The sequence below is a fragment of the Myripristis murdjan genome, chromosome 14 (genome assembly GCF_902150065.1).
Source record: "Myripristis murdjan chromosome 14, fMyrMur1.1, whole genome shotgun sequence".
Lineage (NCBI taxonomy): Eukaryota > Metazoa > Chordata > Actinopteri > Holocentriformes > Holocentridae > Myripristis > Myripristis murdjan.
The window spans coordinates 628,829-653,743 of NC_043993.1; the positions used below are offsets into that span (position 1 = coordinate 628,829).

Here is a 24,915-nt window from a genome sequence, read left to right on the forward strand (position 1 = left end):
AATCTCACATGCAAACACACACACACACACACACACACACTGAAACTCCTTCTCTTTCAGGCCCTCTCAACAAACTATTTCTCTTTCACATACACGCTCTCTCTTTCTCTCCCCAACAAACACACATAAACACAGTCTGTGTAGCCCTCCCTGTCTCGCTCGCCCCTCCCTCAGTGCCAGCCTGCAACACAGCCACAGTGGCGTGTTTTGTCCGCGCTCCTACACACCCTGACTGGACAATAAAGACTCACAAACTCACAGACAGGATGGCTATCGTTTCTGCTCATTGCTGGACTGGCGTCTTCTTTCTCCTCTCAGGTAAAACCAACCAACCAAACGACCACAGGCAAACCAGACTCATTACAGCTCCACTGTATTTACTGTAGTTACTGTCCCCCGGTGGATCAGCTCTGAATAATGCTACATTCTCTGGTCATATTTGAAAGCCTTAAACTTGAGTGACTTTTGAATTGAGTCACACTGGTGGTACAAAACCACAAAGGAAGTAGCACAAAACCCTGGGCCTGACACTTTATTTGTAAAAATCAAAATTGGTTGTAAATTTTGTATTTGGTTTTGTTGGAAGGAGAGAATAAAATGCTCTAAGGAAGCTAAATAGCCAGTTTCAGAGAGCCCTTCCATTACAAGCATTTGCATGGAAAGTCAAGATGTTTACTTGAGGCTTATGAAAAATGTTATATTATTTCCCTTCCCTCCTAGCTGATATGTGGGACAGTAGAGATGCTATCTGAGTGCTGGATACTGGTTGGATGCTCCAAATGCTAACCATTAGCTTCCTTTCCCCCTGCTAACATTCTGAAAAAGTGAAATATATTTTTCAAAATGTGTGAACGATCACTTTAAATAACTGATGTAATTTAAATAACTGATGATCCAGCAGCATACAAGAACAATACTAAAAAATCCCGTAGGAACAATTCTAAACAATAAATAAATAACTGCCTAGCTAATAACCAACTAACTAAATAAATATAGTAATGGTTAAACATTGTAGCATTGTAACAACAGCGCAGGATAGAGACAACAGGAAAGTGCAGGGCTGGTAAGAGAGGCACAGAGTTCATGATTCTGACAGCCTCTGGGTCAAAGCTGTGTTTTAGTCTTGATGTTATGGCTTTAATGCTCCTCAGCCATTTGCCAGAGGGGAGGAACTCAAACAGTTTGAAAGCTGGGTGGGTAGAGTACATCAGTAAGCAGAGCATTCTGCATCATGAAGGACCCCACCAACCCAAGTAAACACCCAAGTCCCAAATGGACAGAAGGCTGCCGTTTGTGATTTTCTGGGCAGATTTCACCACCCTTCCTGTCAGCAGCAGAGCAGTTCCTATACCAGGTAGTGATGGAGAAGGTGAGGTTGCTCTCCACCACACACCAATAAAAGGCCATCAGGACCTGAGTGCTAAGGCCATCCCAGTTCAGCCTTCGAGGGACGTAAAGGGGTTGGTGGGCCTTCTTTATGATACTAGCCGTGATGATGGCCCACTTGAGATCTTTGGAGACGTGCACTTGAGGCTGGGGACCATCTCCATAGCTGCTTCTCCGATAAGGAGGGGGCGAGGGGTGTAGCCTCTGCTCCTATAGTCCACATCCATCTCCTTTGTTTGTTCCTCCTCCGTTGATGCAGAGGTTATTTACTCTGCACCTGTCCACAAGATCTTCCACCTCATGCCTGTATGACGACTTATTGTTGTGGGAGATCAGTCCCACTACAGCTGTGTTGTCAGTGAACTTCACCATTACCTGGTTGTCTAGCTGAGCAGTTTGGCGTTGGTGAACAAGATGCTGGGTACCGGTGGCTTGTATGGTTGTTTCTGCAGATAAGCTAGTTGGTCCGCTTGACAGTCACTCTTTGCCTGTGCTGACAATGCGTCCTGCACCACCTCTCTGGCCAGGCCACAATCCAGGTAGATCCCAGTGGCCTCGCAATGTGGATGTTATGAGCTCGGTGGTGAGTGCTCATAACATTGATCTGGTACCACAGTCCAATGTTTAGCAAGACCGACTGACTGTAGACATATCACACACACCACACACTGCGCATACAATCAAACAAAGCTGTGTCAGAGAGCCAAAAGCTGCTATGTCCATATGTGTTGCCATCTAGAACAGCATGTGCCCCAAGAAGAAAACAACACACTGATTTGGATGAGGTGATAGAGGATGAGGTAATCACAATTTTCCTTTCTCTATTTCCTTTTTTAAATTTTTCTTTTCTTTTCTTTTTTTTTTTTTTTTGGAATTTGGGACTTTATAATCTCATAATTTTTATTTTTTTTCTCGTAAAGTTGTGAGTTTTTTCTTGCAAATTTACCACGTTAATCTAGGAAATGCCCTCCGCTGGCTCCATAATTTTTTTTTTTTTTTACCTAACGAACAACCACAACAACAATAATAATAATAATAATAATAGTGATAGTAGTAATAGTAGTAAATAAATAAAAAAAAATGTGTTCATTACGGATAAATATGTGCATTAATCCTTCAATAATATTGCAACAATAAATAAGAAATTGAGAACATGTAAAAAGTCTACCTATATACAACATATATACACAGGGGTAATGCAGGATTGAAATATTGTAAAGTCCTACTGGTATAAACAATTGCACAGTTAAATAAACAGTTAAGTAGCGCACATTTTTGCATTCTGTTAAGTCAGGGTATCTGAGATCAGTCTTGCACTGAATACACTCCTAAAGAACAACTTGCAGTCAATCATCTTTGACCTCTCAACCACTCACTAACTGTCCATTTACACTGTTCATCAAATCCAAACTGCTTTCCTTCTCACTCAACTGCAGCCTGCTGGTCACCATTGGTTTCTTCATTCAAAGTGACGGAGGGAAGCACAACCACGCTGTCCTGCCAGTACTCAGTGAAGCGCTTTGGCTTAAGTCGGGTGTGCTGGGGCCGGAGCTGCGGGACCTTCTGGTGCAGCAACATCCTGGTGCAGACAGATGAGAATGGGGTCATCTCCAAGGTCAGACCACGGGACTTACTTTGTCACAGACGCAGCAACTGGAATATAGTTTTTAACATGGCATTTCCATACTTAAACTCAGGAAACTCAGGAGTCCATAGATGGACTTAACTGCTTATCCGTAACGGTTGTGGTGCATTGATATTTTTTATGTAATTCAATTTTAAAAGTTTTGCTACATTTCTAGTTAATTTGTCATTTTTTGTCTTTTAAAATAATTTTCTCTTAATTTTCTAACTTTTAACTAATTTCTTGTCGATTTGCTCATCATCCTTTTCCCCATATTTCTGAAAGAAGTTGAGAGAATTAAATGCTTGTGAAAGCTTGTGAAATTCATCAAATTTATCATTTGTGATTTAAAAGATGGCATCATTTTGTCTTGAGTCTTCGGTATTTTTCTGCCATTAGTGACACTGATTACAACTGAAACTATTCCTCCCGGCTCCAAGGTGGCAGACCGGTATCGGTTAACGGGAGATGTTCTGGATGGACAAATGGACCTGGCAATCCTCAATGTGAGGCGAACGGACAGTGGGCCTTACTGCTGCAGGGTGGACATTGACGGCATCTTCAATGACAAGAAAGTGATCATGAACCTCCGCGTGGTCAAAGGTAGGCCAGTTGCTAGGTGGAAGATACTGTACAGACGGAGGAAGAAACAGTATGGTCAGATTGTTTTTTATGTTGCATAACATGCCATTTGTTTGACATTTTTATGTGGTTAAAATTCTGTGAAATAGAAAGTACATTGCATAAAAAAATCTTTTTCAACACATTTGAATGTAGGCCTAAGTGTATTTTTGACTGGTGTAATCCTAGTCACATAACTGTAAAAGACATGATCTGCTGTCGGGATGCTGAGCTCCTGGCGGTTGGATTAAGACCCTTCTATGTACTGATGGAGTTCTCCCATATCATCGCCATTATTGTTTACATCCTTCCTTGAGCGGAGCCTGTGGTCGTGTGTCACTTAACAGACTGTCACGAGATTACAGACCCGACACCAGGATGCACTCTTTGCCATATCAGGGGACTTCAGTCATGTTAACATCAGCCCCTTCTTGTCTAACTTTACACAGTATGTTGACTGTCCCACAAGGTACAACAAGACTTTGGACTTGTGTTATGTCAATGTCAAGGAGGCCTATAGTGCTTTAGCCTTTCCACCATTGGGGAAATCTGATCATAACTTGGTCTACCTAAGGCCCACTTACAAACCCTGTGTCCTTCAGAAAGTAGATGCCAGAGGCCAGTGAATCTCTGAGGAACTGCTTTCAGTGTACAGACTGGAATCTACTGATGGAGTCTAAGGAGTCGAACACCGGCATGGACATTGACAGGATAGCAGGATGTACAACAGATTACATCAACTTCTGCAGGGATGTTGTTGTTCATTCATTCATCTTCTAAACCGCTTATCCTCACAAGGGTCACGGGGGGTTGCTGGAGCCTATCCCAGCGCTCATTGGGCGGAAGGCAAGGAAACACCCTGGACAGGTCGCCAGTCCATCGCAGGACAGAAAAACAAACACTGACATTCACACACACAGTCACACCAAGGGGCAATTTAGCTTCTCCAATTCACCTAACCTGCATGTCTTTGGACGGTGGGAGGAAACCGGAGTGCCTGGCGGAAAGGGATGTTGTTGTGCTAATAAGAATTGTTTGCTGCTTTCCCAACAACAAACCTTGGATTACAAGCAACATCAAGAGGCTACTTAATGAGAAAAAGGAGGCTTTGGAAGGTCGGTGACTGTGGAAAGATCAAGAGGGTACAGCATGACCTGAAAAGGACCTTGAAGAAGGCGAAGTGGGACTATAAAAGGAAGCTGGAGAGAAAACTGCACCACTACAGCATCAAAGAGGTGTGGAGAGGCATGAGGACCTTCACTGGCTTCAAGGAGAAGAGAAGTCAGCCTTCAGGAGGTGTGGCCAAGGCCAATGAGTTGAACCTGTTCTATAACAGGTTTGACTCGACACTCCCTCCTGCCTCTGCAGGAGCAGCCCCTCCTCCACTATCATCTCCATGAGGCTGACATCCCATATCATGAAGAAAATGGAGTGGAATGGTTACTCCTTCGCCTCCTGAGACCAGCACGCACTTGACCCATTACAGTTTGTGTACCAGAAGAACATTGGTGTGGATGACGCAGTCCTCTACATGCTACACCAGACTTATTCCTTTCTGGATGAACCCAGCAGCTATGTGAGAATTATGTTCTTTGATTTTTCAAGTGCATTTAACACCATCCAACCCCTGATTCTGAGAGACAAACTTATGAAGATGGGGGTTGATTTCACCTTCATCTCCTGGATACACAACTATCTGACAGGATGACCACAGTTTGTGAGGCGGGGGGCCGGGGTTCTGGGACAGTGGTGAGCAATTTTGGAGCTCCACAGGGAATGGTTTTGGCCCCATTCCTCTTCACCCTGTACACGGCAGACTTTAAATACAGGTCTGAAACATGCCACATTCAGAGATACTCTGATGACACAGCAATTCAATTTCAATTTTATTTATTTATATAGCCCAGAGGGCGCCCCCGCTCGCTAATTATTATTATTAAACAAGCATAGTATTTCTATGGCAGATGTACCACTGGGCCCGCTGGTGCTGCTAGAGGGAAGGACATGGGTTAGGCAGTTTTTTTTAGTTTCAACTGCCACATTACAATATGGTTAGAGCTTTACAGCTGGCACACAAAATGATCAGTCTGAATTGCCTTTTCACCTTCAGCACCTCCAACAAGCCCGCCTCCAACGACTTCAATGGCCAGTGCCACAGAGCTGCCCACCTCCACAGGTAAGAACATGTGACTTTAGGCTGGGGGTCGGCACCAGGCCCACCAGGTGTCATTCAGGCAAACTAAAGCCCTGCTGCCCTAAAAGGGGCCATCATCACTACTGTCTATGCCAGTACATTGCATATTACTGCAATAATACACTAGAATTGGCTAAAATTTCTGAAGAAACTTTAAATGTGCTTGCCCCCCCTGCTGAAAGTGTGGCCATGTGCTCATTTCCGGTGTAACTAACTGTGTTACATCCATAGTAGGCAGTGGGGTGCGTGGTTGCTACGCTATCCTTAACCATCTATCCTTAACAACCCTTTGCTATCCCATTTTGTAGGTTGTGATTAGCTGGTAGTTGCTTTGCTAAATGGTTGCTGTTGTAAGGGCATTGGCAGAGGGTTACTATGAAGTTCCTGGTGCTTGCTAGGCAGTTGTTTGCTATGAGGCTCCTAATAGTTGCTGGGGTGTTGCTAGGCAGTTGCTATGGTGTTCTAGGTTGTTGCTAGGGTGTTGCTAGGCACTTGCTATGATGTTCCTGATTGTTGCTAAGGCATTGCTATTGTGTACTGGGTGGTTGCTAGGGCATTGTTAGGCAGTTGCTGTTGTGTCCTGGATAGTTGCTAGGTGGTTGCTATGGTATTTAGGGTGGTTTCTATGGGGTTGCTAGGGTTTTTGGAGAGGTTACAAGGTGTTTGGCATGATTTCTGGGATGTAGCAGCCCCAAGACAAAAAAGGAGAGATACAGAGCCGCGAGGGGACTTTCTCTTTGGCAGGCTCTTTGAACATTCTGCCATAAGTGTGTATTGTGTCAAAAATTCCTGTTTAAACTAGAATTGCGAGGAAATGGTCAAAAAGTCAGATCGCACCAAAAATTGACACCCTGCTTCTTCTCCACAAGTTGTATATTTTTCATATTTAGACTGTGGACGTACCACAAAATCTGTGCATTGCAAGAAATTGCAAGAAATTGGAAAGTTGGATCTCTTAGAAAAGTAATAACACACTTCTTAGAACCAGCCTGCACATTTTTCGTGTCATAGCTTATGTGTGGGTTTAACATCAAAACTCTGGGAGGAGGAGCTTGCCAACATTTGTATGGAATATGTAATAGTAACTAGAAAATTTGGAAGAAATTGCTGTTCTACATGTATAGAGTTATTTGGGCTTGCCAGGATTTTGGTAAGTCATTGTTATAGTGGACTGATTGGTAGTTTCTGAAGAAAGTTTAAATGTGCTTTCTTCCATTGCTGACTGTGTGGCCATGTGCTCAACCTCTTTTCCCTTTGCTATGCCATATGTAGGTTGTGTCTGGTTTGTAGTTGTTTTGCTAAATGGTTGCTGTTGCTCGGGCATTGGGAGGCAGTGACTTTGGTGTTTCAAATGGTTGCTAGATGGTTGGTCTTTTTAGTTTTCATTATGGTATTTGTAGGTCATTGCTATGGTGTTGTGGGTGCTTACTAAGGCATTGCTTTGCGGTTGCTATGGTGTTCCTGATGGTTGCTAAGGAGTAGCTTGGTGTCTGCTATGGGATTCTGAGTGGTTGGTAAGGCATAGCTAGGCAGTTGCCATGGTGTTCCAGTTGGTTGTTAAAGCATTGTTAGGCAGTTGCTATGGTGTTGTGGGTGGCTGCTTTGGTTTTGCTAGGTGGTTGCTATGGTATTTGGAGTGGTTACTATGGGGTTGCCAGGGTCTTTGGGGTGGTTGCTAGCGACTTGCTATGGTGTTTGGAGTGATTGCTGGGATGTATGTCAATAGTAGGGGGTGGTGTGGGTGGTTGCTACTAACAAAACATGACACTCCCTAACAATCCCTAACAATCTTAATGACCATCGTTCACTCCTGGAGTCAGGTGACTCCATGGGGAACACTAATGACGGTTGTCACAACAGGGGGGAAACACCAACAATCCAGATCCAGTGACCTGGAGAATGTTCTCACACAGGTTAAATAGCTGGGACTCCTCATCAGTCTGTTAGACCTCCAGAAGCTTCTTGGATGAGAAGTGAAACATCTTCAGGAATTCTAATTTTCTATGCAAGTTTCTGCTGAAAAAAAATTGACGTAGCAGTGCCACCCAAATATATGTGGGAAAAGTACAGCTGCAGTGGCTTAGACCCAAAGGTCATGACATTCAGTAGAAGAGGCTGAAAAGTTAGGTGTATGTTTGATTAAAAGTATGGCTATAAAACATGAAAAAGGGGCACCACTGGTAGGTGGTAGCAAAGACATTTTTATCATGATGGTCACTACATTCAAATTAAGCGACAGTTTGTTTCACACTTGGCATTACTAGAAGCAAGAGAAGATGCTGAACAGGTTAATATGTAATATGTGTATGTTTGGTTCAAATTAATGTATTGTATGGGCATTATGCAAAGTGACCTACCCTTTTTTAGTGACCTAAAAAATTGCAGCAGAAACTTCCAACTTTTTTAGTCTCATAAATGTGTTGGTTATAACATATCAAAAGTCCTAAGAAATCCCAGTGGTGGAAAGTATTGAAAAATGCTGAAAAAGGTGATGTCCCAATTTCCCATTGACGCCCATGTTAAAACAATGATTTATGTATGTTTTCTTGTCTTAAGTCCACAAAAAAGATTCAGTACTGTCCACAATCAACCAGAAACTGTTGGATGCAGTACAGTGCTTGTGCAAAAGGAAATTATTAACCCTTATGAATTTTATGTATTTTTTTGCACTCTGTGCATATAATTTCTTTGATGTAAAGCACCTCTGTGCTGCATTTCTGTTTGAAAGTGAAATAAAGTTCATTATTATTATTATTATTATTATTATTATCATCATCATCATCATCATCATCATCATCATCATTATTATTATAAGTGGGTCAACATTTTTTATCAGACCATTTACCTTTTTTGTATTACTAAACTAAATCCAAAAATAGGAACCTTTGATTCTGAACTGCAACTATCGGGTATAAATTTACTGTGGACCAAATCTAATATCAGTAGTGTCACCACAAGATTCTTTCACACAGCAAGATTATAACATCATCATAATAATTAATAATAAAAATGGCGGTACGCACAGATGCAACGGCTTTTGACTCTCTTACAGTGCAGTTTCTTCTTGTTACGGTGTAGTTTCTGCGCGAAGGCGTAATGAAAGAACGAAAACGAAAAAACGACATTAGATCCCGGCGGATACATCAGTCTGTAGTGATTTTGATGGTGTGGTTTTAGTTGGGGAAAATTGAATCCCCTGCCTGACAGAAACAGTGGAGGCAATGTCAGACTGTTTTTACATTTTGTTATAGACTAATCCTACATTTGCAGAAAAAAATGAATCTGTCTTATTAAATCTACTCAGGAGTAGCTCAGGACCATTCTGTTCTTGTGTATTCCTGTCTGGACTGGTCTCTCGGACAGGATGCTTCATGGCGGCTGCAGTGTGTTACAAATTGTTTCCGTCTTCCTTGTAGCCAGCTGGAAAACCATCCTGTCGTCCCACCTGGACCTGATCAGGAGAAACTCCACCAAGCTGCATTCTGAAACCATCATTGTGAGTAATCATCGTTATTGAGACCCCCCTGGTGTCCCTGGGCCACGGCACCCAGCTTTAACATAGAAAAAGAAGCAAAACATCAGCCATTAATCTATATTCAAACCTTGTAAGAAATAAATGAGAAGAAGAAGAAGAAGAAGAAGAACAATAGTAGACAGAATAATAATTCTGAAATATCAGCAAAAACTGTGGACACATCTATTAAAGTCTGGAAGTTAAACCCACTGCATGTAATAATATTCGTCTCTTCATGCCACACAACACACTCACTGCTCAAGTGCTTGGTACACACTTTTGTGTTGGATGTAATATGTACAAACCTACATCACATAACATTACTGAGTTTACCAGAACATTTCTGAGGTTGGCAGAAAACACAGCAGGACAGTTAACATTACATTACAAGCTTTAGTACATTAAGTGTGTTTAACTTCCAGACTTTAATAAATGTGTCCATAATGTTCTTTGATATTTCAGAATTACTTCATGCCTTTCCTATGGCTGAATGCTAACATTATCTGTTGTCTAATGGTAGCTTACAGGTGATCAAATATGTTGTTTTATCTTGAAATGTGGCCTGATATCCCACCAGATTATCACTATCCATTGTCTTTTCGGTTGTTCATCAATTGGGCAGTGGTGACATGACATCCATTTGTCAGATTCCCCACATTTATATGACATGCAGCCTGAAACACAGCAGTGCCTTGTGATAACAGCAAATTAGAATGCAGAAACTTACACTGGAATACCATGATGCGATGAGAATGCTTTTGTCTGTGCTGAGATTTCATAGTGCAAATCAAATGTTTGTCAGTGTGAATTTACATAGCGGACAGGCTTTAATCATAAAACATATTTTAAATGCATGTGTAGATTGGACAGTTCAGACAACCACATGATTGAGGTTTTGGTAAATCCTCATAAAAGATGTGAACGTTTATGTGGAGAATGTGTGTTTTATTTTGAAAATGGGCAGTAGGAGTGGTGATTTAAGACCACTCTTGTCTGTAAGGCTACCATACCTGTGGGATTTTTTATTTTATAATTCTTTTTAGATATTTGTGTGTGTGTGTGTGTGTGTGTGTGTGTGTGAGATTTGGTTTGTTTGTTTCCTATGTACCTTGTAAAGAATCTAAAATACTGTAAAGCTAGCTATCAATCGATGAAATTAGCTCATTGCAGAGCCAGACCTGTTTATTCAATTATTTGTTTGTTGTTTGTGCTCCCTAGTGGCTGAATGTGTCTGATGCCCCAGGTTACTTGCCCAAGTCCCCATACGGGTAATCTGAGTTGAATCATGCGTGAACTACACCTGCACACATGCACTCCTTTCACTTCCTGCTCTTTTTGTCTTCATCTGTTTCTGTTTTTATTTCTCTCTCCCTCAGGTAGAGGATTCTGTCCCAACTTTATCCCTACAGATCAATGTGCCAATTCTCTCTCTCTCCCTCAGTCTACTGCTGCTGTTGGCAGGGGCCTTACTCTTTCTAGCCTTCAAGCGTATGTACCATGTCTCTACATATATAAAATATTAAGCATACCTTACTATTATCATTATTATTATTTTTACTGTCAATATCGTTTTTGTTGTTATCATTATTATGTGCTTGCCTTGAAAAGGCAACACATCTTACTCTCTTGCATACTTATTAGTTTTATTATTATGTACTTGCCTTGAAAAGGCAACACATCTTATTCTCTTGCATACTTATTAGGGGCCGGGCAGCCTAAGCTGCCAGGTATTCCTGTGTGTTCTTCTTCTTTCTTTCTTTCTTTCTTTCTTTCTTTCTTTCTTCCGAGGAAGTCCTACTTCTCATGCATGAAAAATCACCAAATTTTGCACAAAGGTCCAGTCCCATGCCAGATTACCTCAGCTGCAAACACAAGCCAATAGTCCTGATGGAGGCACTATAGCAAGCCTCTAAATTTCAAAATTTTGAAAATTCATAACAAATCAACCGTATGTGCTACAGCTTTGCAACTTTCACCAAAATGTAGCCCCAATACTGAAGAAACCTTTTGTGCCCTTAAACCTATTGCAAATTATGAAATCCATCACTCCATTTTTTTTTTCAAAAACTGTAAAACTTATTAAAACTATCTCCTCCCACAAATTTTGCTCAAATGTCACCAAACTTGCTACAGAGCATCTTCAGACTGTCCTACACAAAAGATCCACACAGATTTTTGATTTATCAAAAACTGAGCCAAAATCTTTTACTGTAAACGGTACTGTAAACATACACTTGGTAAAAATTCTTGGTAAATAAATCTTCAATGTTCATGAAAAAATTGACAAAATTTTGGAGTCATGGTAGATGATGTGTGGAAAATTTCAGAATTTTTTCCCAAAAACTTAATTTTTGACAGCATTTTGAATTTTGCTGTCGTGAACAATTGGAGTCAATGCAAGAATGGCATTTTTAAACATCAGTTTTTCACTTATGGAGCAAATCAATCATTGTTAAAAACAAATGATCAACATCTCCATGCTGTCTAGATGCAATATGTGTATTTTCAGATTTTTGTCTTGATGACTGATTTTTTTTTTTTTTTTTTCCTCACAGTGGTTTGAAATCTGCCTTTCTGTGCATAGATGGCTGCTATCATGTGACTGGCTTAGTCAATTTGTGAAGCCTCACATGAATTGACACTTGCCAATTAGCTCAGTAAGATAGTGCATTGTCCTTCATGCCAGAAACTCTGAGTTCAAGTCTCAACTGATGCAAAATGCACATTAGAATACCATCTTTCTTTTCATCTTCCTATTCTCTACTTGTTGCTCAGAATTGCCTAAAATTGCCCAGCCCCGACCATTGCTGCGCAGCAGCTATAATTATTTTTATTAGGTGCTTGCCTTGAAAAGGCAACATATCTTGTTCTCTTGCATACTTATTACTTCTATTATGTGCTTGCCTTGAAAAGAAAACACATCTTATTCTCTTGCATACTTATTATTTTTCCTGCAGTTTTCGCATTACCCCCACACAATAAATTAGAAAAACAAGTGCTTTATTACTTTTATAAGCAATCTGACTTAGCGATTTTTCCCAATTCCACCTTAACAAAAAATTTTGCCCATAGGAAATGAATGGGCAAAATTTCTCAAGGCTCTAGGTCACAGAGATTTTGCGCTACGTCCACACATAAAATTTTGCAATTTTTTGCAATTTCCGATTAAAATCGCTTCTTCGGCTTCATTGGAAATTAATGTGAAACCGGCCGACACCCATGCATTTTCAAACCCTCATAGCTCCCTCATTCTTTCGCCTACAAACTCCATTCAAAGCTGAAATGGGTCAGCATAAGTACCACTTTATGTGTGCCAACCTATTTTTTTAATGTCTGTTTTAGTTTGCTAGAAGTTTTAAGTTTGGTGCTTTTTTTGGCCTGACTTGGAGTTTATAATGGGTGTGTGTTGCGTGGAGTTAGAGTGAGTGACATCATCTCTATCAATCAATCAATCAATCAAATTTTATTTATATAGCACCTTTCAAACAAATGCATGATATTCAAGGTGCTTTACATCTTGATTGACAAATAAGCATAAAATAGGGTTAGGGTTAGGGTTAGACCGATGCACACTCATAAAATAGCTATGGTTATTTTATTTATTTATTTTTTTTAAAAGTGAATAAAAAGATTTAAAAATAATAAAAACAGCAATACAAGAAAACAAAAAACTCAAGAATAAGATACTGAATAAAATATAAAAACAATATGAAACGATTTAAAACAATAAAGACACAGCAATAATAAAATAACTCAAGAGTAAGATACCGAATCACCACTTCCCGTCGCGAGGGGGAGAGAGATGGCAGCTTGAGCGTTTGTCTCCCTCCCAAATCTTGACTTAAAAATGCAGAAAATAACCATTTAAGTTAAAAATGATGAAAGAGACTCTACTTCAATTTAAATAAGGAATGAATTTACGCTCTGGTACAGTCACGGAGAAGAAGATAAAACTAAAACAAGAGTAAGATCAAAAGCCATGGAGGAATCCCAAAGAAATGCTGAGAGAAGTCACATCGGACATCACAAAAGAACTCCGAACTACCTCCGACAGGAAGTAAAAGACTTCAGAATTGAAACAAAACGTGAGTTGGCTGATTTAAAATAAGAGATCGGACAACAGAAACAAGAACTGCAATGCGTGGCTGAGAGGGCCGAGAAGATCGAGGACAGCGTGGACAACACGGAGGAACGAGAAATCATCCTGGTGGAGGTAATTAAAGCGCTCTCACAAGATTTGAAAGAGACTGAGACGAGACTGGAATATCAGGAAAATAAATCACGCCAAAATAACATTAGGATTTACAACGTCAAGGAAAATAATGACCCTGTTAATATGATACACTTTGTGGAAACGCTGCTGCATGAAGTCCTTGACATACCAAAGGAAAAACTCAATATAACAGCGGCGCACCGCTCCGCAGCAGCAACAAGTTCAGAAGTGCGGGAAAAAAAAACCCTGCAGTATCATTATGCGTTTCTTCACTTGGGATCGATCACTCAGATCGATCATTAAATATCCAGCAAAACTTTGGGTACTGTTGGATAAAGGACAGAGGATCTGCGACACCCCACAGGAGGCCGAACAGTCCGCACTAGACTAGTGCACTAGACTAGTGCGGACAAGAAAGACCGATGCGCATGAACCCTTGGATAAGAGGCGAAACGTCTTCCTAAGACAAATACAAGTCCAGTTACCTACGATTCAATTTGCCCAAAGAGAACGATGACCTGGATAAATGAGAATATCCATAGATACATCAATAGCCTTGTTAAAATGAGGTAGGCTACTCATAGATGAGCTGTGAAAATTATGAAGACCGTGCCAGGGATGAGGGAGAGGAAAGGGGAGGAATGGATGGGAGGAGAGATGATGAAGAAAGACTGACATTAGACAACCTATGTGGCAGGAAAAATATACGGAGGACAGAAAAGGACTGAAAGGTTAAATGTGAGAGACAAATTATTACTTAGTAAAATTAGGAAGCTTTTTTTTTCTTCCTCATTGGTTTTTATGGTGATATGATGATTTCTGTGGGTTTTTTCTCTCTCTTGTTTTTTTCTCTTATTTTTTTGTCTTTTTTTGTTTTGTTTTGTTTTTATCTGATGAAAGTAGGTGAAACGGAAAGAAGTCACATTAAAAAGAGTATTTTCTTCCTTTTATTAGCAAAACACAATAGCCGACTGTTTTCTGTCTCTCTCCTACCCCCCAACTCCCTGTCCTCTTTTTTTTTTTGCTCTTTTTTTCCCCTAATGGTTAAATAAATAAATAAATAATTAAAAAAATACAGTAACTGTAAAAAAAAATGAAAACATAAAAATTCGAATTATGAGGCAGTAAGGAAATTAAAAGAGATGAATTGAGTCTCTATTTTAAGTTTGGAAAGAAAAAAAAGCAAATCTGGTTTAAAATGAAAAGTGGATGAAAGAGGACGAGGGTTGGGAGAGAAATGTCTTTTTGCTGAACGAACTTTGAAGGTTTCTGTACTGGGTACAGGATCCTGGAGCCCATGCAAATAGAGCTTGCATGGAAATCCAAAAGAGCCATCACAGGGAATGGTGGCACCTGCGGAGGTCCCTTTGCGTTTCTTTTTTTCTTGTTTCTTTTCTTTCTTTCTTTCTTTCTTTTTTTTTACTTTTGTCTCTTTTTTTTCTCTTTTGTTATGGAGTCATGGACAGGAAAAATGTAAGGATACTGCTTCAAATAAAAAGTGTAATTAGAGGCATATGGGGAGATACCAGTGCAACTTGGGGGTTTCAATGTGTGTTAAAATATATCTCTAGTTTTTGTTGTTGTTGTTGTTGTTGTTGTTGTTTGTTTTTATGTTACTAGGGCAGCAACGGTTATCTGTATGGTACTGTATATGGTCATATGGAAATCTGTAAAGTACAATATATTTAGCCTGAGGTATGACGACGCCTATGAATGTTAAGTTTACATCCTGGAATTGCAGGGGCCTGGGTAAACTGACTAAAGTGAAGCAGGTACTCAGTAGAGTGAAAGAGAAACAAGCTAATATATATATATATATATATATATATATATATATATATATATATATATATATTTATTTATTTATTTATTTTTTTTTTACAGGAATCTCATATGATGCAATGCAAAGTATCCAAAATTAAGAAAAGGTGGCAGGGCCAGGTGTTTGCTGCTTCTTACAGCTCACATGCCCGGGGAGTTTTGACTTTAATTCATAAAAGTATCCCATATCATGTTGTGGATTCAATAATCGACTCCAAGGGTAGATATATTATTCTTCAGGGCACCTTATTACAGGCAAAACTTATCTTAGTGAACTTATATGGTCCCAATGAAGATGACCCAACATTTTTTGATAATTTATCAACACTTCCTGGGAGTTTTCTTATTGGTGGTGACTGGAATGGGACACCTGACCCAGTAAAGGATAAACCTACTGGTGTGGATACATCCCATGCTAGAGCCAGGAAATCTATACGGAATTTTATGAAGGACTTGAATTTGTTGGAAATTTGGCGAGAATTAAATCCAAGTAAAACAGAATTCTCTTGCCTCTCAGGCACTCATAAGACATATTCTAGGATAGATTATTTCTTAGTATCTTCACAAATTAGATTTAAAATCAAAGATTGCCAATATGACAGCATAGTAATCTCTGATCATGCTCCAATTTCTCTGGTTTATTCAGATAACAAATTGGTTAATAGCCCGCCAAGATGGCGTTTCCGTTTTCTGCAGGACCCAGGTTTTACTGATTATATCGGGAAACAAATAGATATGTTTTTTCTATTTAACACGACACAGACCTTGGCTTGTATAAGATGGGAAGCTTTTAAAGCTTTTTTAAGGGGGCAAATTATTTGTTACACATCTCGTGAAACACACTCATCAGAAGCTAGAACAATTAGATTCTCAAATTAAAGCCTTAGAGGACATGGTAGCTGGGGAGGATGTGGGAAATCCAAATCAGGAACTATTATTGCTTAAGGCTGAATATAACAAAATATCTGCAGACAGGGCTGCAAATAGCTTACTTAGACTAAAACACACTTTCTATAACCAGGGAGAGAAACCAGAGAGGTTATTAGCCTGGAAAATTAAACAGCTTCAATCAGAAAGGGCAATTAATGTAATTGAGAAAGACACGGGCGAGATGACAGTGGACCCTGCTGATATTAATGACACATTTAGACAGTTTTATGAATCTTCATATTTCTCAGAATATCCATCTAATTCAGATAATCAAACGTCCTTTTTAGACAATTTGGAATTTCCGAAAATCTCAGAAGACGACTGTTCATTTCTCGATTCTGATCTGACGTTGACTGAGGTTGGGGAATCGATTGATGCAATGAATGCTGGTAAGGCTGCTGGCCCCGATGGCTTACCAACTGACATATATAAAAAATTTAAAAGTAAACGTATAACACCGATTATGAAAATGCTTCAAGAATCCTTTGAAAATGGTATTCTCCCTCCTTCGTTGAGGAGCAATAATTACTTTAATATTGAAGCCAAATAAACCTGCTCATAAATGCCAGTCGTTTCGCCCAATTTCACTGTTAAATTCAGATATTAAAATTCTTTGTAAGATCGTAGTGCGCAGACTTGAATCGGTTATTCCACTTATTGTTGGAACGGATCAGAATGGATTTGTTAAGGGGAGACAGAGTTTTCATAATGTACGAAGGGTGTTAAACATAATACATGAAAGAAAGGATGCATTAGACACAGCTTTGTTGTCTATTGATGCCGAAAAGGCATTCGATAGAATCGAATGGCCTTTCCTGTTTGCAACCCTGAATCGATTTGGTTTCGGAAATGTGTTTTGTAAGTGGGTACAGATATTGTATACTCAACCCACAGCTGAAATCCTCACTAATAATATTATTTCTCGGTCGTTCTGTATTAAGAGAGGGGTTAGGCAAGATTGCCCTCTGTCCCCCCCTCCTATTTACGATCGCCATAGAAGTATTTGCCATAGCAATTAGGTCCCATGGGAGTATCTCTGGTGTCACAATAGGTCAGATGGACCATCACATAGCTCTGTTTGCAGATAATGTTATCTTATTCCTTACAAACATATCAAATTCAATTCCTGCAACATTAGATGTAATTAAGTCATTTGGAACATTTTCAGGTTACAATGTAAGTAATGCCAAATCTTCCCTTATGATGTGTGAAACAGAGGAGAGAACATGCTTCAAACTATATTCTTTTAAAGGGGCATTATGTAAAACTGAAGTGAGGACCCTGTAGGCTCAACTGACAAATGTCTTTTCCACATTTATTGCTTATTTTTGTCAGATGAGTCTAAATGGTCCTCGTTTTCACTGATCATTTGCAGTTTTTCATCGTGCAGCTTTTACTGTGAAACTTCCCAAACCAATTCCCAAACATTTCATGTAAAGGAACTGAACTGAATTAAGTCACAGGGATGGGACAACGCCAGGACTCTACAGCCAAGAACATTTTAGCTAACCCTAAAGACAGTTTTGTCCTGAAATTCAATCCCATATTAAAAGTGGAGAGCTGATAGCCAGGAGTAAAAACTGTTATCAAAAAGTCCTTCTTATACACTCCTGATCAAAAATTTAATTTAACATTTGACATTTTGCACTGTTGGATCTTAAGAAGGTTCTAAGTACAGCTTCAAAATGCAAAAAGAAGAAATGGGAGTGAGACAAAAAAAAAAAATTGAGTAAGCAATTTATTGCAAACAACCATTGAACTAAAATAGGCTGCTCATCAGCTGATCAAAAGTTTAAGACCGCAGCCCTTAAAAGCCCAAATCTTGGCAAGAATGTGGATTCAGTGTCATTTTCTGTCAGGTATCCACACTGTCATGACCTCCTGATGGCAAAGGCAAAAAAGCTTTCTGTCTTTGAACACGGTCAGATTGTTGAGCTGCATAAGCAAGGCCCAACAACAAGGCCCTCATAGCGTGCCATTGCTGCTGAGGTTGGACGCAGTAAGACAGCCATTTTAAACTTCTTAAAAGATCCTGAGGGTTATGGAACAAAAAAGTCAAGTGGAAGACCCAAAAAAATTTCACCGGCCCTGAGCCGGAGGATCCAATTGGCTGTCCATCAAGACACGGGATGATCCTCAGCCAAAATTAAGCTTGTCACTGGTGCCAACTGCAGTCCCATAACCATCAGACGGCATCTGTGAGAGAAGGGTTTCAAGAACAAAAAACGTCTTCAAAGGCCTCGTCTCCTTCAACGGCACAAAATTGCCCGTTTGGAGTTTGCACGAGAGCACCAAACATGGGACATTGAAAGGTGGAAGAAAGTTTTATTCTCTGATGAGAAAAAATGTAACCTTGACGGTCCTGATGGCTTCCAACGTTACTGGCATGACAAGGAGATCCCACCTGAGATGTTTTCTACACGGCACAGTGGAGGGGGCGCCATCATGATGTGGGGGGCTTTTTCCTTCAATGGAACAATGGAGCTTCAGGTTGTGCAGAGGCATCAAAGGGCAGCTGGCTATGAGGGGTCATCCATCATGACTGAAGGCCATCGTCTGTGTGGTAATGACTGGGTTTTTCAACAGGACAATACTGCAGTTCACAATGCCCGCCTGACAAAGGACTTATTCCAGAGAAATAACATCACTCTTTTGAACAATCCTGCGTATTCCCCTGATCTAAATCCAATTGAGAACATTTGGGGTTGGATGGCAAGATAGATAGATAGACAGATAGATAGATAGATAGATAGATAGATAGATAGATAGGTACTTTATTCATCCCCTCGGGGAAATTCTCTGTATCCCATAGTACATAATACACACAATACATATACCATAAACCATAAAAGGACAAACAGTACATACACCATAAAAAAGGACAGCCATTCAATCAATCAATAAAAGAATAAAAATGTGAGCCTGATATGGTAAAAGTGTTTAAAGTGCGTAAATACAATAAAAGAGTCCATACTGAGTTATGAATAAAGGAGCTAAAAGAGTCACCAGAGCCTGGGTCAGCGGCCCCTGTCCAAGACTGACCTGTTGTTCAGCCTGATGGCCGTAGGGACGAAGGACCTCCTGTGGCGCTCAGTACTGGAACGCAGCGCAATTAGCCGCCTGCTGTGACTACTGCTCTGCTCCACCAGGGTGAGGTGGAGGGGGTGGTTGATATTGTCCATGATGTCACAGACCTTGGTCCGCATCCTCCTCTCCACCACGATCCCCAGTGAGTCCAGGTGCCTTCCCAGCACTGATCCAGTTTTCTGGATCAGCTTGTCCAGCCTTCTGGTGTCCCTCTCTGTCGCACTGCCTCCCCAGCAGACAGCAGCATAAAAGATGGTACTCGCCACCACCGACTGACAGAACATGTGCAGCATCTCCCCACAGACATCAAAGGACCTGAGCCTCCTCAGGAAGTAGAGCCTGCTCTGGCCCTTCCTGAAGACCGCATCCGTGTTCAGACCAGTAAACACGGATTAAACTTTTGATCAGCTGATGGCAAGGGAAGTTTTCAAAAATGGACACCAGTTCCAGACAGTGGATGCCCTCCGTGAAGCCATCTTTACCACTTGGAGCAACATTCCCAGTAGCCTCCTGGAAACATTAGCATCAAGCATGCCGAAACGAATTTTTGAGGTGATTAACAAGATGGCACAGCTACTCATTACTGAGGCCTTTTTTGAAAATTTTATTTCTATTTTAGGGTTTTTTTGGTTTTTTTTTTTTTTTAGATATGGTCTTAAACTTTTGATCAGCTGATGAACAGCCTATTTCAGTTTAATGGTTGTTTGCAATAAATTGCTTACTCATTTTTTTTTTTTTTTTTGTCTAACTCCCATTTCTTCCTTTTGCATTTTGAAGCTCTATTTAGAACCTTCTTAAGATCCAACAGTGCAAAATGTAAATTCTTGCAATTTTTCAACTGGCCTTAAGATTTTGATCAGGAGTGTAAACTGAAGCTCTTGTCACAACAAGAAAGGCCTGGTTCAAGTCCCGACCAAGAACCGTCTTACCTATGTTTGCCCTGAGACGGACTCTCCAGGTTGTTAGCCCTGCCTTATTCACAGGGTAGCAAATTAACTCTTTGGTCCATCTGCCACGGTGTCTTGTGGATGTTTTTGTCAGATGAGTCTACATGGTCCTCGTTTCCACTGATCATTTTCAGTTTTTCATCGTGCAGCTTTTACTGTGAAACTTGGAAATGACAGAAAAGTTCGACCAACAAAGTCGAAGCAGGTTCCTCTTCTCACCTTTGCTGGCTGAGCTTTTGTTGTGAAAGGCTCCACAATTTGCCATAGATCATTTGTTCTTTTCTGAAACTGATTTGATTTAAAATGTAGTAAGTGCAGAACAGAACAAAAGTACAAAACCAAAGCAAATCAGTGTACAACTACACCAAAAGGTTACTCAATTACAGTAATGGGAGTAAATGTAATTACATCCACCTCTGCATATTCTTACTGAAACTTTTTGAAAATATATAAAAAAGGAACCTGATTCTATGAAAATCTACGAAATGTACAATCAGAGTAATTAGGATTTGTACTTTAAATGTAAAATAATGTCTTTAGGGGAAGCAGTGATCTGAGTCTCTGCAAACTCTACAATCTATCTTCTCTGCTGGTTTTAGTCTGCAGTTTGTCTTTTAAAAGCAAAAACTCATTTTCCTCCCCAGGTGGAATCCACAGACGAGCATTAAAGACAGGCTGGTGAGTAGAACACACGCTGGACATTCAGTCCTGATTAGAATGCACGTTACACATGACATTACAGATGTGTACACACAGAGAAACAAACAAAAAACAAACTAAATATGAATATAAACGCAACCTTTTTTTTTTTTTTTTTCAGAAATAACACTTGTCTTGTTGTCATGTTACCTTTTATGTTGTAGCATCTAGACCATCAAAATTGAATGGGTAGAACCAATGTGGGCCTTTTGTTTCCGGAAAATCAAAGTATTTCCAGGTATTCCCGTTGCCAAAGGCAACAGCTGTAAACGTTCAACTGATGGTGTCAGCATTGGCAGAAGAGTTTGTTTATGTCGGCAGAACTGATGTGCAGCTAACACAGACGTTCAGTTTTCACAACAAAATGAATAAAAGAACTGAGAAAATAACTTTCTGGCTCTTGATTTTGATTCAAAAACAAAACAAACAAACAAAACGATTTTGGGAGTTGAATCTAACCTGGAAGGTTGGTGTTGGCCACAACTTTTGTTTATAGCAACACATCTAATTAGGATTAATTTAACTCATATTTAGCTTGTTAATATTAATGTTAAGCTGTGACAGGCTAAGAATTAGCTTCTAAAAATTTTCAAATATGCCCAGTGTTTTAATTAATTTCATGTGTAACTTTAACCCTTCATTGTTGCTGCAAGCTGCTACACCATAACAGAGAGATCCACCCAACAGAAGAGGTTTGTTTTGTCAAAATTAAAGTTTCAATAAAGCTATTCCAACAAACTGCTGATCCAGTGACAGCATTTGAACAGTACAGGTTTTGCCATGGCAAAGTGAAGCACATGGAAATACTCTGATTTGCCATGAACTGAAGGTCCACACATGGCAACAATGACCCTCACCAGTTCTACCCATTCAGTCTATATGATCTAGACCCACCCAGACTAATGAGCATAAACCACTCTATCCACTCTTCCAGTTTCTCATCCAAGGAGCCTCCACACATCATTTATGAGATCCGAATGAGGAGGCCTGTACAGGAGAACATCTACACACTGGACTAGAGAACAAGAACCAGGTTTCTACCTGGACCATCTCAACATCTTAAAGCTAACAGTATCGCCGCAGAACTTGAATGGAGGAGAACAGTCACTGCACAGTCATTTGGCTAGTACAGAACAGAACAGCCAGTATGGTTCTTTGCTAAAGTGGCGGGTCAATAGGGCTCTAAAGTGTGTTACATTTGGTTGCGAGACATGCAGACATGTTGTGCTGTGGCTGCAGCCTCAAAGCAGAAATTACGAAAAGAATTGTGAACATTTAAAGCTGCATGTCCTGGTATGTTGCATGAGGATAGTATTACATTTGCAAAGGCTGGGCATCATCAAACAGACCTTCTACTCACTCTAATCTCTAACCTTTTAAATACTACAAACTGTTTAGCCAAATTGGAGAACAAAAGTGTTTGTTAACTTTTATATGACTAACAGACACTGGCTGAAACAAGATGCCTTTCCACTGTTTTGGTTCTCACTGCAAAGACTTCTCACTTCAGAGAGCAATTTGATGCAAGTCAGTTTGGCAATGTTACTCATAAAAATGGCCACCACTTTGACCATCCCAGTATGTTGATTTGAATGGGAAACACCGTCAGGTTCTAGCAGAGTTCTCCTGAACTCTGCTAGAACTGTTTCCTTTTTTTACTATCTTCCGCAAGCTTTTTCACATTTGAGAATTGTTGGCAATTTGATTATGCCTCTGCACCAGCAATAGCCGTGAAGGGAATATGTTTTTGGATTGTCTGTCTGTCCATGCGTCTGTGCCAAATACAATATCTGCGAAACACCTTGAGGAAATTTTCTTCAAATTTGTCACAAATGCCCACTTTGACTTTTGACCACCAAATTCTAATCAGTACATCCGTGAATCAAAGTCACTGTGACCTCACAAAACACATTTTGGCCATAACTCAAGAATTGATATTGTAATTATAACAAAGTGTCATGTCAGATAAAATGATGAGATTATGGCATTTTATATCCAAAAGGTCGAAGATCCTTTGTATAATTGCATTATTCAGAATCATAATTCAAGAACAGAAGAGGAGATTGTGGCCATATTTATGCATTTGGTTGGGTGCTGAATTGTTTACAATGATCTTAGGTGCCCACCTTGAAACTGGTGGTGATTGTATAGACCTGTGCTGCTGGGTTGATGATGTGTGTGAAGCATCCATGTTTCAGAATGTGTAGCTTCTTTGCAGCAATACCCATTTCTGAAGCACTGTCTACTGTCATGGCTACAACTTTGTGTTCTATCAAAATCAATTTTAATGGTAATGCTAACACATACAAGCAATTTGAATTTGTCTGCACAGATAGGGATGCAAACTGCAACTTGACATGTTGGCAGAGGCATATAACCACAAGGTGGTATTTGTAGTTTAACCCGCCACTGTGTCTGGTGGACCCACTGCCACTGCAAATACACTATATTGCCAAAAGTATTCGCTCATCTATCCAAATCATTGAATTCAGGTGTTCCAATCACTTCCATGACCACAGGTGTATAAAATCAAGCACCTAGGCATGCAGACTACTTCTACAAACATTTGTGAAAGAATGGGTCGCTCTCAGGAGCTCAGTGAATTCCAGCATGGTGCTGTAATAGTAATGTAATAGGATGCCACCTGTGCAGTAAGTCCAGTTGTGAAACTTCCTCGCTACTAAATATTCCACAATCAACTGTTAGTGGTACTATAACAAAGTAGAAGCGATTGGGAACGACAGCAACTCAGCCACGGAGTGGTAGGCCACATAAAATCACAGAGCGGGGACAGCGGATGCTGAGACGCATAGTGCGCAGAGGACGCCAACTTTCTGCAGAGTCAATAGCTTGAGACCTTTAAACTTCATGTGATCTTCAGATTAGCTCAAGAGCAGTGCGTAGAGAGCTTCATGGAATGGGTTTCCATGGCCGAGCAGCTGCATCCAAGCCTTACATCACCAAGCACAATGCAAAGCATCGGATGCAGCGGTGTAAAGCACACCGCCACTGGACTCTAGAGCAGTGGAGACGTGTTCTCTGCAGTGACGAGTCACGCTTGTCCGTCTGGCAATCTGATGGACGAGTCTGGGTTTGGTGGTTGCCAAGAGAACGGTACTTGTCTGACTGCATTGTGCCAAGTGTAAAGTTTGGTGGAGGGGGGATTATGGTGTGGGGTTGTTTTTCGGATGTTGGGCTCGGCCCCTTAGTTCCAGTGAAAGGAGCTCTTAATGCTTCAGCATACCAAGACATTTTGGACAATTTTATGCTCCCAGCTTTGTGGGAACAGTTTGGAGATGGCCCTTCCTGTTCCAACACGACTGTGCACCAGTGCACAAAGCAAGGTCCATAAAGACATGGATAAGCGAGTTTGGTGTGGAAGAACTTGACTGGCCTGCACAGAGTCCTGACCTCAACCCGAGAGAACACCTTTGGGATGAATTAGAGCGGAGACTGTGAGCCAGGCCTTCTTGTCCAACATCAGTGTTTGACCTCACAAATGCACTTCTGGAAGAATGGTCAAAAATTCCCATAAACACACTCCTAAACCTTGTGGAAAGCCTTCCTAGAAGAGTTGAAGCTGTTATAGCTGCAAAGGATGGGCCCACATCATATTAAATCCTATGGTTTAAGAATGGGATGTCACTCATGTTCATATGTGTGTGAAGGCAGCCGAGCGAATACTTTTGGCAATATAGTGTATTTACCTGTGATTGGCAGGTGGCGGGTACTAATTTGCCAGTCTGTTTATACCCAATATATGCCACAGCAGGGCCCCCACAATATTGAATATAAGTAAGTAATAAAGAAGAATCAATGACATTGAAGTACCTAGTGTGCTGGGAACCCCCAGGGAACCCCCAAGGAACCCTTCGAGAG

The 24,915-nt window shown here is 40.4% G+C and overlaps 1 protein-coding gene across 1 annotated transcript; it reads left to right on the forward strand.

The window, feature by feature from the left end:
* The first annotated feature begins 218 nt into the window (after positions 1 to 218).
* On the forward strand, positions 219 to 23,472 carry timd4 (T cell immunoglobulin and mucin domain containing 4). Its single transcript, XM_030068023.1, has 8 exons — positions 219 to 318; positions 2,823 to 3,001; positions 3,451 to 3,613; positions 5,742 to 5,807; positions 9,242 to 9,321; positions 10,716 to 10,827; positions 20,982 to 21,015; positions 21,971 to 23,472. Exons 1-8 carry the CDS (start codon positions 267 to 269, stop codon positions 22,053 to 22,055), a joined length of 771 nt encoding a protein of 256 aa, XP_029923883.1. The 5' UTR covers positions 219 to 266; the 3' UTR covers positions 22,056 to 23,472.
* The last annotated feature ends 1,443 nt before the right edge of the window (positions 23,473 to 24,915 follow it).

Coding starts and splice junctions, on each gene's coding strand:
- timd4 (XM_030068023.1), top strand. CDS start 267: ATGGCTATCGTTTCTGCTCATTGCTGGACTGGCGTCTTCTTTCTCCTC. Junction 319..2,822: donor CGTCTTCTTTCTCCTCTCAG/GTAAAACCAACC, acceptor ACTCAACTGCAG/CCTGCTGGTCACCATTGGTT. Junction 10,828..20,981: donor ACTCTTTCTAGCCTTCAAGC/GTATGTACCATG, acceptor TTTCCTCCCCAG/GTGGAATCCACAGACGAGCA.